We start from the raw sequence: 16,128 nt of genomic DNA, 5'->3' as shown, positions 1-16,128 counted from the left end.
AAAATAATACCAAGGGGTACTAGTAGAAGAATTTTTTAGAAGAGTTGATGAGTTTGAGATGACCGATAGCCCAAAGAAATAATATCCAGGCCATCAAGATACCTCATCACTCTTTGATTACAATAAATTAAATGATGAGTTTCTATGAGTCACAGGAAAAGTTTAAGCAATATTTAATTATACAAATGATGTACTACAGTGTCTACTTCAAAACCATATGATGGGGCTTCCCTGGTGGCGCAGTGGTTAAGAATCCGCCTGCCAATGCAGGGGACACGGGTTTGAGACCTGGTCCGGGAAGATCCCACATGCCACGGAGCAACTAAGCCCGTGTGCCACAACTACTGAGCCTGTCCTCTGGAGCCCGCGCGCCACAACTTACTGAAGCCTGCGTGCCCTAGAGCCCGTGCTCCGCAACAAAAGAAGCCACCGCAATGAGAAGCCTGCACACCGCAACGAAGAGTAGCCCCTGCTCGCTGCAACTAGAGAAAGCCAGCACGCAGCAACGAAGACCCAACGCAGCCAAAATAAATAAATAAAAAACAAACAAACAAACAAAAAACATATGATGGATTATCAATAAGAACTGCTTAAGTGCTTAAGGGAGTTCCCTGGCAGTCCAGTGGTTAAGACTCTGTGCTCTCAATGCAGGGGGCACGGGTTCGATCCCTGGTTGGAGAACTAAGAACCCACATTCACAGCCAAAAAAAAAAAAAAAAAAAAAAAAGAACTGCTTAAGAGGATGGGGGAAATTCCCAAAAATTTCACTTGAAGCTTTTTTTTTTTAAACAAAGAGTGATAACTGTCTTACATTAGGCTATTTTATTTTATTGATTGTAATAAACTTATTGTAGGGCTACAAGGAACAAGTCTTCCAAGATTCAAATATCTTCCCTGCTAAACCCAGATGGATAATAGAACTTTACACAGAGCTACTGTCTAGGGAAAATGGTTTCAATTCTTTCTTTCTTCCTCTTTCCTTCTCTCTCTCTCACTCTCTCTCTCTCTTTCTCTCTGTCTCCATCTCCATCATCTCCATCTCCCTCTTTCCCTCCTTCCCTCCCTCTCTTCTTACTCCTCTTTCAATCTCTCCCTCACTTGGATAATTTCCACAGATATAACAAAGGAATACAGCAGTATTTTGAGATATTTGTGTACTTACTGAATTTTGGTAAATAAAGTCTAATTTTAAATTATTTAAAAGCTCTGATAGAGCTTTTATATAATAAGATATTTTTTCAAAATTAAAACAATTACCTCAGTGATTCTGGATTTTTCCACAGTGTGTCTTCCCAAAGGTGGTCACTTCTGTATGTACAGCTTCTCCATATTTGAGAGGTCAATAAACCCACTATTAATGGCTGTCTTCTATTTAAGGTGCAGAATTACTACAAGAAATAGATGTCTTTTCTTCAAGGACTTTTAAAAGGACTTTTAAAATTTAAATTCTTTTCCCATATAGGCCATTACAAAGTATTGCAAAGAGTACCCTGTGCTATACAGTAGGTCCTTATTAGTTATCTATTTTATATACAGTAGTGTGTATATGTCAATCCCAAAAGAGTGGATATATGTATATGTATAACATATCTACTTTGCTGTACTCCTGAAACTAACACAACATTGTAAATCAACTACACTCCAATTAAAAAAAAAAAACAAAACTCCCCATGTGATTGGGAACCACTGATCTAAGCAAATGATATTAGACTCATCTGAGAGATGCAGCAGCTAACCATACTCAACATGAGAAATGATAAAGACCTATTCTGGTTGAGATTTTTTATAAAATTTTAATAGAATTAACATAATCTGTTGATTGATTTGTACAATGATGAGTGTCTAAGATATATTAAAATTTTCAAAAGAATGGAAACCAAAAGAATAAAAAATTTTAAAAAGTAAGGGCGTTTAAAATAAGATTTAATAAATATTTTTAAAGAGTAGGATAAAATGCCCAAATTGTTAATACTTATTACTTGGTCACTTTAAAATTAAATACCACACTTTAAAAAGTTCATTACATGGCTATGTTATTAACTGTGGGAGTGTGGCAAACACTTCCCTTTGTAACTGAATATAATAGCCAAAGTAGTGATGGTAAAAATTAATGATGAATGTAATATTAATTTGAATTGAATATTAAATTCAAGCCCACAGTCTTATCAATATAGTAGATGAGGCAGATAAATGCAAAAGTAACTTTTGTGAATCTGGTGATTTGTTGGTCAATTGTTCCTTAGTGTTAGAAGGACTGAGTGAAACAACAGTTTCCTATTGTATGAAGTAGAATGAATGGAAATGCAAAATTTCCATGCCACAAAAAATTCAACAGTAACCTAAGGCATATGCAAATTCAAACTATTGATATTTTCTAAGTAGAAATCAACCAATAACTAAAAGAATTGTCCAGAGGAGATATTTAATGGATCAGAGAAGTGAATAAGCATATGTTATTATTTGAAGATGCTAAATCATAAAATCTTATAATAGCAAATACACAAGGAAAAGTGTATAACATTTACTGCCAAATGTTCTGAATTGGTAACTAGAGAGAATGAACCAATAGTCACATATGGTATTGGTCCATTTGAAAAAAAAGTCTGTTAATTGAAATTAGAACTGATGCTCAGTATCAGCCTGTAGACAGATCTGGAACACTGCAGGTCAATACTGAAGCAGTGTGGTTAGGAGAACTTCTACAGCTAGAACTGTGGAAAAGCCACTAGTCTAATTTGAACAGGAAGTTATCCAAGCAATGAAAACCATTAGCAACTGGAAAGCACCTGTAAAAGATGTGTTGAAGAGCTCCTGACACAAAAATTTCATAAAGATCTATAGCTTTCTTTGTAATCCTACGTGAATCAGAAGAAAAGACTAACTTTATATACCCAGAAACTGCATTCTTTAAGCAAAAGAGAAAAAAAATTCAGATCATCCAAAGGATAGATGAATAATATTTGCATATATCACCTATTTTATTCACCATATTTGGACAAATATTTAATGAAAGTTTATAATGTTCAAGGCACTGTGCTGGGTACAGAAGATATGAAAGTAAATAAAATAAGTCCATGCTTTCAAGGACCTTATTCAGTAAGTCCAACTAAGAAAAAACTACTAGTTACAATCTATCACATACTAAAATATCAGAACTGAGATGTTGCCAGATGGAGAAAGCTCAGGGGAAGGGAAGAAAAGCTGAATGCCTATTTAGGGAACTATAAGTCTGAGGGGGTTCCTTAAATCGTGTGTGGTGGTGGTGGTTGTTGTGTGTGTGTGTATACATGTGTGTTTGGGGAGGTAATATGGGAAAAGGGGGGGGAGCAGGAATGGTGGGAGATGAAGATGAAAAGGTCTGTTGGGGCCAGATCATGAAAGATGCATGAATAACGTGCTAAGGACTTAAGTTTCTACTGTAGAAAATGGAGAGTCATGAAAAGCAGAAGCCTGGCAGCACCTGATCTGTCCTTTGGACCAATGCTTATGAAAAGGAGAGTTCCCAACAGACATCCACATGCAACAGATTACACGGGTCACTAAATATTTACAGCTTACTCCAGAATTCTAAATGAGGAATACAATGAGCTAAGAATAAGTCTAATTGCATTAAGCAGCTTGATTTGCATGATTTACCATAAAGTGGTGAATAATAAGAGCTGATCTTAAGGCAGCAAATAAATTAAGGGATAGAGGGAAATTATCTATACCAAACAATTAATGATCTGTTAATGCCACTAAAGAAGTGATAGCATTAAAAAGACAAAACTCTTTCCACAGAATAAATTTATTTTCATATTTAGAAGGACTAACTTGTTGAGATTAAACCAATAAGATAAAAAAAGGCCAGACTATGTAACAACAATCTGCCCGCCTACTGTGGGGAATGTGGGTGAAGGAGAAAGAATCGGGAAACATAATCTACAAAATATTCAGGGAAAAAACATTTTGGTTATTACAACAGCCACAACTTGAGAACTACAAACATTAAATGTAAATTAGTGGTAAATCCTGTGGCGTTCTGAAATTCGATGATATTTTAAAACTCTTCCCTGCCAAGGTGTTTTATAAACAAGCTGGTGGAGTGATCTCTGAGAAAACCCTTGAAATGTATCTTTTAAAAGAGAAGGGTTTCATTTTCAAAAGGACAAATTGAAATTATTTGAGAAAGAAAATATTGATTGATTCTATTAAAAACTTAACTGGACAGTATATTCAGATGTGTTAGTCGAATATCCACTTAGCAAGACTGAACAGTGCAGCGCAGTAAGGCCCGCGCCGGCACATCAGCGCTGGGAGACACGGATGATCAGTTTGCAGTACTGGGGCATATCTTCACCCTAGAAATGATTCTCTACTTTACTGAAGCTGAAACTCCTCGGTGGGGAAGGTGGAAGTGAATGGCAATCACTGTTCCTATATTTTACTACCAAGGCCTGACTTAAAATATGCTGTCTCCATAACAAAAGATACTTGTGGACATCAGATCATAAGCCCTGATTTGCATTAAAGGAAATATGACTACTATGAGTACTGCTTCAATGCTGTTACCATGTATTTTACTCCTCAATAGACTAGGGAAAGGGCAGGGAGAAGAATCTTTCAAATTTCACCCACACTAAATAGTAAAAATTCTAAATGGGTCTGAGGGTGGAAGACATAAATGAAGTGATACTAAATTTTTTATCATAAAGATGGCAGTTATTTGACTGATCTTGCTCTAAAATTTTTCTATAGCAAAGCATAACCCAACAGATTAAACATCTTGAATGTAAGAGAATGATTAAACTACTACCACCACCACCCAACCACTTCTAGCTTCACACCTGGTATGTGGGGCACTCTGAGCAAAGCAGAAGTCTGACTCTACCCTCAGTTCACATGGTTAAGAAAAGCCTAAAAGAATCCCTTGAGAACCATCTGTCAAATCTGATGTGTTAAGCTACAGAAGGATAAGTACCTGGGTAAGAGTTAGGGAATGTTCTATTTTTATAAGATCTGTAACTTACTTTTCATGTCATTAATTGAAAAATGTCTTCTCCAGATGTTTTATGGCAATGAATATACAGATCTCTACCATTACATAATCAGAAGGTGTGGATAAAAAGTAGTTTGATAGAGTTGGAAATCAGTTTCAGAGCTACACATTACACCAAACTTTGGGTTCTCCTAAAGTCACGTAATACTCCCTGTTCTGCAGTTTCTAGGCCAGAAAAACATATACTAAATTACATTAACTCTGCTCTGTGTAGCTAGAATTACCAAAGGTTTTGGGTGGTATTTCTATTAATATTCCCTGAAGAATGATTTCATACAGTATTTTTAAATTATCTGAACAGAAGTTACTTTCAAAAGAATAAAAAAGACATACTGATGTGTTCTCTTGAATCTCTTTCAGAAACTAATCCTGACATATTACACTATTTCATGTTTTAAAATGGAGTCTACCTCTAATTTTTCTGTTCTGTGTCCTCTTCAGCAAACCACACTGAAGTTAATTCTATGGACCTGTCTGAAGTTAATAATAAAAAATTTCTTGAAGATGTAATGTGCTTTACTTCAGGATAAACAAAGTTTCAAATAAAATAGCAAGTGAAATAGAATATACATGGCTCCATCACACAACCAATAATCCACCTAGAGGGTTCAAAATTCAAGATCAAATATAGTAATAATAATAAAAATGGCGACCATTTATTGGGCTTGTATTCCCCTCACCAGAGTACTTAGTTACCTTTTGATTTGCCAGTTACTACTAAAGGATTGTGAGGGCAGAAACCATATTTTGTCTTTTTCATAGTCATAAGCTCAGGACCTAGAAATAGTGACTGATTTACAAAAGAAGCTCAAATAAATGCTGAATGAATTAAAGAGTGAAAGGATGGATCGATGGTTTGCCTGAATCCAAAGAAAATGATTTCCATTCATTCTAACATTCTGTCTCTTAGGGAAGACTTCCCAGAGATCTGAGCAGAGAGTCAAGATTGTGATGCGCCACTCTCAATTCTTACACATAACGTAGAGGGCCTTTACACTTAAGAACCTTCGTGGCTGCCTTTCCAGCATCCATTCCTTCTTCCTAAAGCTTCAGGGATCCATGCTTTTATAGAGGTTAACTGCACCCTCTTTGGAGATGGAGCATATGACTTAGGCTAAGCCAATCAGGGCATGTCACCCTATCAGCTGCTGTGGGTGGGAGGGGTTTTGGAAGATACATACATACACACATGTAGGCATAGTATATGCATGTGTGTAAATATATATGCATATTTATATATATCATGAATGTATATATGTATATAAACTATATCTCTCTAGTATATAAATTCTGCATTTCTTAATCCCATATATATGTATATTTTAAACTTTGTTCTGGGTTTCAGTTTTTTAACTCAATCTTTTCAATTTTTTTGGTATTTGTAAACATTTATCTTATTGGGATTAGCCTTTTTATGATAAATCTTATCTAAGATATTATATTTGAACTCAGTCTTGAAGGCATTTTATTTTACTTTCCTTTATAACTAAAAAATCCATGACAGATAGAAAAGGGGAAGTGTTGAACTATCACATTTCATAAACAGGAGAAGATGGAGAACTTCTATAGTCATCCACCTCTCTCACCGAGGTTTCCAGTCTACTTAGCTCCAAAAACTATAACACTGGGACTCAAAACCCCCAGGGATCATAAGCGTATTACACTTGGAGCATAACTGAATGGTATACCTGATTTCTGTGATCATTCAACCTTTATGAGAAACTTTGTATTTAAAAAATCTATGACTAGGGCTTCCCTGGTGGCGCAGTGGTTGAGAGTCTGCCTGCCAATGCGGGGGACACGGGTTCGAGCCCTGGTCTGGGAGGATCCCACATGCCGCGGAGCAGCTGGGCCCATGAGCCACAACTACTGAGCCTGCGCGTCTGGAGCCTGTGCTCCGCAACAAGAGAGGCCGCGATAGTGGGAGGCCCGCGCACAGCGATGAGGGGTGGCCCCCCGCTCGCCGCAACTGGAGAAAGCCCTCGCACAGAAACGAAGACCCAACACAGCCAAAATAAATAAATAAATAAATAAATAATTAAAAAGGGGTATATAAAAAAAAAAAAATCTATGACTAGTCACTTCAGGTTAAATTCAGATGACCACCTGGGATCTTACTCAACTTTCAGTCAATTAAACAATTTTTAAACTGCCTTACATTTTATGTATTCCATTCTGCTTTTTCTCTAGATTCCAGGATTAGGCCTCTAACTTAAAAATACAAGATAAACAGTCACTTGGGATTTTCAGCCCCCTAAGCTGTTTAAAGGCTGCTCTTTGGTGAGCTCTAATCTTTGTTCTCCTGTTTATTTTACCAGTTTGAGGGTTAGTCAGAAGGTAGAGAGTTCACCCAATTTTTTAGGCGTTCCTTATTTACATCTTCTTCACAAAACCTAGCAGGTTCAGTAGACCAGATATTTTACTTGATTAATGACAAACTTGGGCTTCTCCAAGTTCCTTCACAGTAGAGCAGTGGGGTTTTAGGCAAGCTCTTCTGTGAGTGACCACAGGTCCTCTGGTAAGAAAACACAAAGCTATCTGCAGGCTTTAGTGACCCTTCCTTGGCCTTCGGTTGACACAGTCACATTTAGTTGATTAAATCTCAAAAACTTAGAATGTAAGAAACAGGATCAACGGCCAAACACACGTGGGTCATTCTGGGGTGGGTTTAGGGGGTCTGAGGGGTGGTTGGAGGGGAGTTGTGAGTATTTATATGTATTATGCTTAACATTTCCCTGCTTCTCTTTCCCAGTCCCTCAAATACACTAAAGCAATTCTGAACATTATTTAATCTTTATTTGATAATTTAGAAGGGTCTTCAGAGGTCATGGATCACAGATCTCTACTACACACACACCAAAGTGTTAAAAATTTGGTGCTGGAGAAAAATAAATGGGGCAAGCATTAGTTAATATGATAATGGACTAGCAAGTAGAAATGGATATAAAAATTCAGACATTTTTTATATTTCAAATCACACAATACTTAATGAAGTAAATTATGAGTAAAACACAAAGCCAGGCACACAAAGAAATCAGCTGAAAACAATGGGAAAGAACTCAGTTTTTCATATGCTTGCTCAATATTTTGAGAAAAATCTAGGGTCCCAAGTGAGCTTGTGTCTATAAATTTTTTTTGTCTTCTAAATTACATTTAAATGAAAAAAAAAAAAAAAAAAAAACCAATAACAAGCTTTGTTGGTAGGTCCATACCACTTTCATACATTCTAGGGGAGAAGGTAGTAAACAAAGTTTCTACAACTGTAAGTGATGCTTAGAGGAAAATTAAATCACTGAGTGATGCCAGGACTGATTATTCTACTGCACTTTAAAAGCAAGGGATTGCAGTCTGTGAGTCCAAAGTGGTTTCATATGGACTGCCACAGTTGTGGTTTACGCTTGAAACTATAACCTGTCAAATTAGAAGCAGGCAAGGCCTATGCTCTTAACGGTTCCACTTTTTACTGTCTATAGTTATGTCTACAAGTTCAGCATTTTTTATCCAGTTTAAACTCTATTATTTGGATGAACAGAATCTCAAAACTACTCTTTGTTATCTTGGTTAGAGATCTTAGTTATGATACAAAGCTTAGAGAAACTGCCAATCTTTAATTTTTATTGTATAGGTGAAGCTGACTTTCTTGTAACTATTTTTATCAACTACTGATATTTTATTATCCTGGTTACCACTATGTAATATACAATATAACTACAGGGGAGAGAAATATAAACCACATAAGCTCCCAAGCTTTTTCTATCCTGCACTTCCAAATATTTTATTCACTTGAACTTGTACCTTACTGGCTCATCACTCCTCCAGGCCTACAGTAGCCTGCTATTATGAGCTCAGTGTTACAACATGCTCCATTTCTTCTCTTCTCCTTGACTGTGAAATGCCCTTCCGGGCAACAGGCTTGGTTGACAGAGATCTTCCCTTCAAAACTGAAAAGCTACTTGTTCAATTTTACTAATGTTTTCTGTAGAGTCCTTCCTTAATAAATTTTTCTTAATGCCCATTTGTATAATATAAAAATGTTTAAAAAATAAAGCATAAACAATATTTGCTCTCTGTGTAATGCATCGTAAGTGAAACCATGCCACGAAACAATCATATCCTGTTTAGGCCATAATGACATCAGAAATACATGTTTATCATCTGCGTTGGACAACTTAGCATGTTTTTGGCCCAAGGCGAACTAAAATCATTTGCAGTTGCCTCAAACCAAGATAACCACACATTTCTAAGGTAATTGATACCTAAGAAGAACATTGCCTTTAGATCACAGTTCATGATCTAAGCATACTAATTCTTTAAAGAAGGTGGTTAAATTTTATAAAGCATATATGTCTATTGGACTTCCTCCAAAATTTAACATGAAATAATTATATTTTTAGCATGCACAGAGACTATGATAAAGTCAGCACTTAGCACGATCTTTCGGAGCTCTGGAATTACCTCTCTTGACCAATTTAAAGAGAAGGGGAAAAATGGAGATTTGTTTTTTTACATGTAAAAGTATTATAAGAATAAGAATGATAAGAATAATGCCTTATATTTTGGAAGGCACTCAGATGAAATCAATCACTACTTTTATTTTTCCACAAGTATTTAAGGAAACCATTTTATGAATAGAAAGCTAGGGTAAATAGAAGGCATACAATTTTCATATTCATTGTTAAAACATACCCAGGGAATCCAAACACATGTCACTAACTGTGTTTTATAGTGATATAAAGCATGGAATTGCCCTGGATCCTACCTTATCTGGTGAGTCCAACCAGAGGCTGCAACTACAGCTGGAAAAATAGCTCTTCACACTATATGCCAACACAAAATCAGTAAGGATTACCTTCGTCCACAAAGATAACTGGATGGTTTGGTACAAAAACTAAGTAAATATTTAATTATAAACTAGCTTTTATGGAATAAAATAATATCAGTAAAAGTAAGATCCAGAAGGAAGCTTAGGGAAACCTACTCATATTCAAAGGAGGAAACAAAGAAACAGAAAACTGAAGTTGTTTCCCAAAGTCAGCTATGAAGGCAGAGTTTGACATCCTTTCCAGGGTTACTCCACTGTACAATGCTGCCTTCAGACATGAAACCACTGATTTGGACATTTCAGACCGCATTTAAAGAACATAAGAATAGAACCAAATAGTATATGCACTGCAGTTATTCTATTACCCTAAAAAGGGAAGCATGTACTATACCTCCATTCTTTCTTGTTTAACTTCATCAATTTCATCATCTTCAAACATTGCCAAGAGTTCTCCTGTTTGGTCTATAGAGTTGAGAAAGTCTTGAGCGATTTTTTGTCTTTTGTTCGCATTATTACTGCCACTCAATTTGTCTTCATGAAGATAAGGGAAGGAAAAAAGAAATGTTCTTAAATAGGTTTACATCAGCCCCAATCATCATATGTATTGAATACTGCATATAAAATTCAGAACTGGAATTCTCTCAAAATAATCTTCATAAGGAGAATCCTTGCATCCAAAACAAAAGCATATGTCATGCAGAATTAAATCATCATTTATGTCATGAATAAGATTGAGAGAATAAAACCAAATGATCAATTAGCACAATAAGTGTGAATGGATTGAATAAAGTTCCTTACAAAAAAAAGAAAAAGGAAAGGCTCTCAGATTTGGAAAAAGAATCCTGCTACAGCAAGCCTAATTAAGAAAATAAATAAAAACAAAGACATAAATAAAAAACATCAGGATTGAGACATGAAATTAAAAGAAGAAAATACTAGATACACTACTGTGGCAATATATTTGAAACCTATGGGATGAGATCTTACTCTTTTTCTCATAAGAGATAAAACTACCGTACTTATTTAAAAGCAAAACATAACTCTGAGAAAGTTACTGCAAAAGTCAGGAAGAATGTAATATTGCAAAAGGTAATTAATACAGTTTAATACACAAAAAGTATCAGTGTGAATTAGTGAGGAAGAGCTAGATTATTTTTTAATGTGACAAATTACGTGCTCCTATACCAAATAAAGACAACCCAAACATCTCAGGGTGAAAAAAAAACTGCCACTCCCTACTCCAATACAGCTTTGTTACCACCCACCTCACTCATGTTGCTACTATCAAATATATTATACATCTATATATTATAGACCCAATATTACAATTATATATCTTGCTTTATACAATTGCTTTTAAATCTATTAAGAGAAAAAAGGAAAATAAATAACACAATTATATATTCTCTTATATTTACCTACATAATTATCTTTATAGACACTCTTTGTTGTGTGTGTGTGTGTGTGTGTGTGTGTGGTGTGTGTAGGTGTGGATTCAAATTGTTGTCTGGTACAACTTGCTTTCAGCCAGAATAACTTCCTTTAGTATTTTTTATATGGGTCTGGTAGCAAAAAAATTCTCCAGTTTTTGTGTATCTGAGAATACCTTTATTTTGCCTTCATTTTTGAAACACAGTTTTGCTGAACATGTTTCTTGACATATTTGTTGTTGACAGTTTTTCTTTTCAGCACTTGGAATATGTCATCCCACTGCTATCTGACCTGCATTGTTAATGAGAAGTCGGCTGTTAATATTGTTGAGGTTCCACTGTATTTGATGAGGTGATTTTCTCATCTTTCACGATTTTCTTTTTGTCTTTGTCTTTCAGCATTTCTACTAGAATGTGTCTGAGTGTGGATCGTTATATGTTTATCCTACTTGGAGCTTGCTGAGCTGTTTGGATGTGATTAATAATTTTCACCAAAGTTGAGAAGTTTTCCATTGTTATTTCTTTGAATATTTTTTCTGCTCCTTTTTTTCTTTCCTTCCCTTTTGTAGTCCCATTGCACATGCTGGCTCACTTAATGGTGTCTCATATTTTTCTGAAGCACTATTAATTTTTCTTCATTCTTTTTTCTATTTGTTCTTTAGACTGTATAATGTTTAACAATCTGTCTTCAAGTTCACTGATTCTTCCTTCTGTTAGTTCAAAGTTACTATTGAGTCCCTCTACTGAATTTTTCATGTCAGCCATTGTACTTTTCAACCCCAGAATTTCCACTTGTTTCTATAATTTCTATCTCTTAATTGATATTCTCTATTTTGTGAGACACAGTAACCATACCTTCCTTTTGTTATTTACACATGGTTTCTTTTAGTTCTCTGAACACCATTTATAATAGCTATTTAAAGTTTTTGTCTGCTAAGCCTAACATCTGGACCCCCTCAAAGGCAGTTTGTGTTGTCTGCTTATTCTTCCTGTTTTCATGGATCATACATATCTGTTTCTTTGAACGTCTAGTATTTTGTTGTTGTTGTTGAAAATGGACATTTTAGGTAATATATTGGAGCAACTCTAGATAATTATTCCCTCTCCTTCCTGGGGCTTGTTGTTATTGTTTGCTTGTTTGGTTGTTTATTTGCTTAGTGACTTGGCTGGGCTAATTCAGTAAAGTCTCTTTCCCTCTCGGTGTGCAGCCTTGGATGTTGCTCCTCAGAGGGTACAGCCTTGAGCATGTGAACAGTCTCCTCAATCACCAGGGATGACTGTGGTTTTAGTCAAGTTCTCTTTACCTGTCACTTTTCCTGATCTCTCCACTAAGTTTCTGGCTGGTGTGACTCTATTGGTATCATACACAGCTGTTATCTTCCACTAACTGCTGGCTGATAGTTCTATTGTTTTGATAATACTCTTGGGCATAAATTGCTCCACAGATTAATCTAAATAATTTCAGGTCACTCTGCAGAGTCAAGGTTGGCCAGCCTTTAAGTTTTGCTCTGACCCCAGGAAGACTCTTTTTAGCTATCTCTTTCCTTTGTTAAACTTTTAGCCAGTGCACTGTTTTGTTTGTTGTTACTAGTATCACAGAGTGACCAGCTTCCCCTTAATTGTTCACCACCAGGATCTCCATTGTTTTAAAACACCCTTAGCCATGAACTTCAAGTGTTCTTTTCCAAATAGTCAGTCCCTACAGGGAGAGCTGCAGAGCTCTCTGTTATTAAGGGCTGGCTCTCTCTTACAGGCTGAATCTTTGTACTTCAGTACTAGAGCTGGGGTTGGGAATAGCAAGCAGCTTCTCCCTGAAAGACTCTCCTGGATCTAAGAGTGAGGATCTGGACAGAGATGGTAGCCCCTTGTCTTCAAGGCTTGTCTCTTCTGGTGTGAAGCTTATTCCCTGTGAGCAAGCCAGGATGTGGCAAGCAGGGTCCATCTGGGGTAGAGCTTCCCTATGACTAGAAGATGAGAGGAAGGTCCAGTCCTTTTAGCTGTGCTTGCCTAGCACAGAGGTTCTGCAACACAGAGATGAAGGAGATGAGAGATGCTGATCTCCTGCCTCTCTTGGGGTGAACCTGTCACCCTAGATTGGGAGGTAGAGAAGCAGGTGCCCATGGTTCTTGGACACATTTGCCCAGAGTAAAGCTTCTATCATTTTGATCTGGGGCAGCAGGGTAGGAGGGGAGGAGAGAAATGAGGGGAGTATATTGTGGCTCAAACACAACAGACTTTCACTGTTCTTAATTAGATTTAGTAGATTTTTTGAATATGTTTCTCCATTTGCTGTCTACCCTTAGGACAATTTCTAAAGATTTTAAACTATTATTTTTTAAATGTTCACCAGTTAAATGTGTTTCACTGGGAAAAGAGTCTACCATGTTCCTCAAAAGGCCACTCTAGAACTCCCATCTCAGTATTAGATGTATTTTACCTGAGTATTTTATCTTACAAATTATATCAACTATAGTGAACCCTTGAAGAACACAGGTTTGAACCGTGTGTATCCACTTACACATGAATTTTTTCATTAAATACGTACTATAGTACTACGTGACTCTATGAGGTTGGTTGAATCTGGGGACATGGAACTGCATACATGGAGGGCCAACTGTAAAGTTATCGGCAGATCTGACTGTACAGACAGTTGGCACCCTAAACCCCTGCATTGTTCAAGGGTCAACTGTATTTTAAAACTTTATATGAGACACACAAGATTAGAAAATTTAAATGATAAAGAGGAGAGGCTGGAAATAATAAGGAGGAGAAGGCATCAAACTGATATGACAGTGTTAGTAAAACTGAATACTAGTCTCACTACTCTGAGCTTCTTGGTATTCGAAGCATAGTATTAACAGCTATCACTTATTCAGTGGCGGGAATGTATCAGGTGCTTTTCATACATTATGTTGAACTCTCATGGTCAGTAGTATAATTTATGACTTACAAATGAGAAAACTGACCCTCAAGGACACATAGAAAGAAAGCAGAGAACTGGGATTAATAGGAATTTAGGTCTGTTTTGCTCCAAGTCTGTATTCTTTATGCTCTCCATAAAGGGAAGCATTTAAATTCATTTGGAGTTAAATTCTATGAGAACTACAGGAATATTAAATAGACAACACTGATTAGACATTTGATCAGAATTTTTTTTGGCATCGTCATTACACTTGCTGACTTACTGAGGATCAATGAAAGTAACTGGTTCTCTTTCAAATTCAGTTAACTCTTCAGTTGGTTTTGAGCAATTTTCTGGAATTCTTCTGAATACAGTAGAGTTTGTTTAGCTACTTTATCAGTGTATCTACTAGCAAAGGATACTACTATGCAGTGACTATATTCAATACAAAATAGATGAATTACTTTAAAAATACAACATATTTATTTTGATTAATAAGTATTATTTAATAATTATACATTTTCAGCTTATCACTGTTTGATTTTGCAACATAAATATTTTCTTTAAATATCCTAAAATGGGGAATTGAGTTGGAAAATCAGCTAAGGAAAATTTCCCACTCTGTGTCAGACTTTTTGTTAGATTTCAAACAGCACAGAAATAACACATTAAAATGAGGTGACTTTACATTATAAAACATATCAGATACTTTCTGTAATAAATTAACAAAAAACCATACATGCCAATTTCAAAGATATAATAGTTCTAGCTCCCTCCATTCAGGACAGAAAAATTATGCTTGCTAAAATCAATTATGTTTTAAATCAACACAATTTTCTTAGTTTCATGATATTCTGGTGTAAAGCAGGTCATTTTATTAAAAAAAGAATTAAAATACCAGATTACTCTGAAGTCACATAACTGGAAAATACAAGATTTAACTGCCAACTATATAAATATTTGGACAGCTTCTAAACTACATTATTTAACAGAAGTACATATATTCTACTGTGATGGGAATATCTACACTGACATTGTATAAATGTGCCATCAGCATACATGTGTTATATTGGTTTTCGTTTAGTGCTTTAAGTTACCTTCCAGAAGATCATCCTCATCGATGCCTTTGACAATCTTTGATTTGTAGTCTCGGAAAAACATGTATTTTAGCAGTCTTCTAAGTTTTTTCTATTAAAAATATGAAATAAGTAAATAAAAAACCTTACACATACATTCGCTTTACTGATTAAAGACTATTATGATAACTAAATTTAATAATGTGTACCCCAGGATCACTGCAGGGGGGGGGGTATAGCAATTCTCAGCATAGTACTGTGAATACAAAATTTAGTCATCAAATTAAACATAAAAGCTACAACACTAGCATTTTTAAAAAGCACTTTTCATTTGCAAGTATCCAGATACTCCAGAATCACAATGATTTTTTGTTTTTTTTGGTTTTTTTTTGGTTAAATTCCTTCTGAAGATTGTGATAAACTCTCCACACTATGCTGAAATACTGACTTATGGAATTCTGTACACATTCAGAACCAATTTTATTTTTTAAAATGATTTACAAACAGCTAGACAAGGAGTTTGTAACAACTGCTTTAAAAAGCCAAGCACTCTCCTTTTTATTGTTTTTTTATTCTCTGAGAAGCTTTTATTTAGAAGAGTTGGTTTACATTTTATATTTCTGGAAAACATTCTGTAATCTGAGAAACATATTTTTATGAAACTCAAAGCTGATGAATGATAGTTGAGTCTTAATGATGGCTTTCTTTAGGTTTATTAGAAGACTATAATACTGTTTAACTTTAAAAGTAACTGATAATACTTTGTCATCTGTTGTATGCTTACACTTAGAATGGATTATTACTGGTTCCTGGTCTTCATGTTTAAGATTCCTAATGACAGCTGAAATAAATTGTATTTT

General features: G+C 35.5%; 1 protein-coding gene across 1 annotated transcript in view; it reads right to left on the bottom strand.

Annotated features, from left to right (window-relative positions):
- SUPT3H (SPT3 homolog, SAGA and STAGA complex component) overlaps nucleotides 1–16,128 on the bottom strand; it is a 423,773-nt gene that overhangs the window by 129,363 nt on the left and 278,282 nt on the right. The window contains 2 exon segments of the mRNA XM_036869866.1: nucleotides 10,252–10,391; nucleotides 15,290–15,380. Of these exon segments, the coding sequence (XP_036725761.1) occupies nucleotides 10,252–10,391; nucleotides 15,290–15,380 (231 nt within the window).

This window comes from Balaenoptera musculus, chromosome 11, assembly GCF_009873245.2.
Source record: "Balaenoptera musculus isolate JJ_BM4_2016_0621 chromosome 11, mBalMus1.pri.v3, whole genome shotgun sequence".
In the NCBI taxonomy this organism is placed as follows: domain Eukaryota; kingdom Metazoa; phylum Chordata; class Mammalia; order Artiodactyla; family Balaenopteridae; genus Balaenoptera; species Balaenoptera musculus.
Note: the sequence above shows the minus strand (reverse complement) of the source record. Positions and strands in the feature narration are given on the sequence as shown.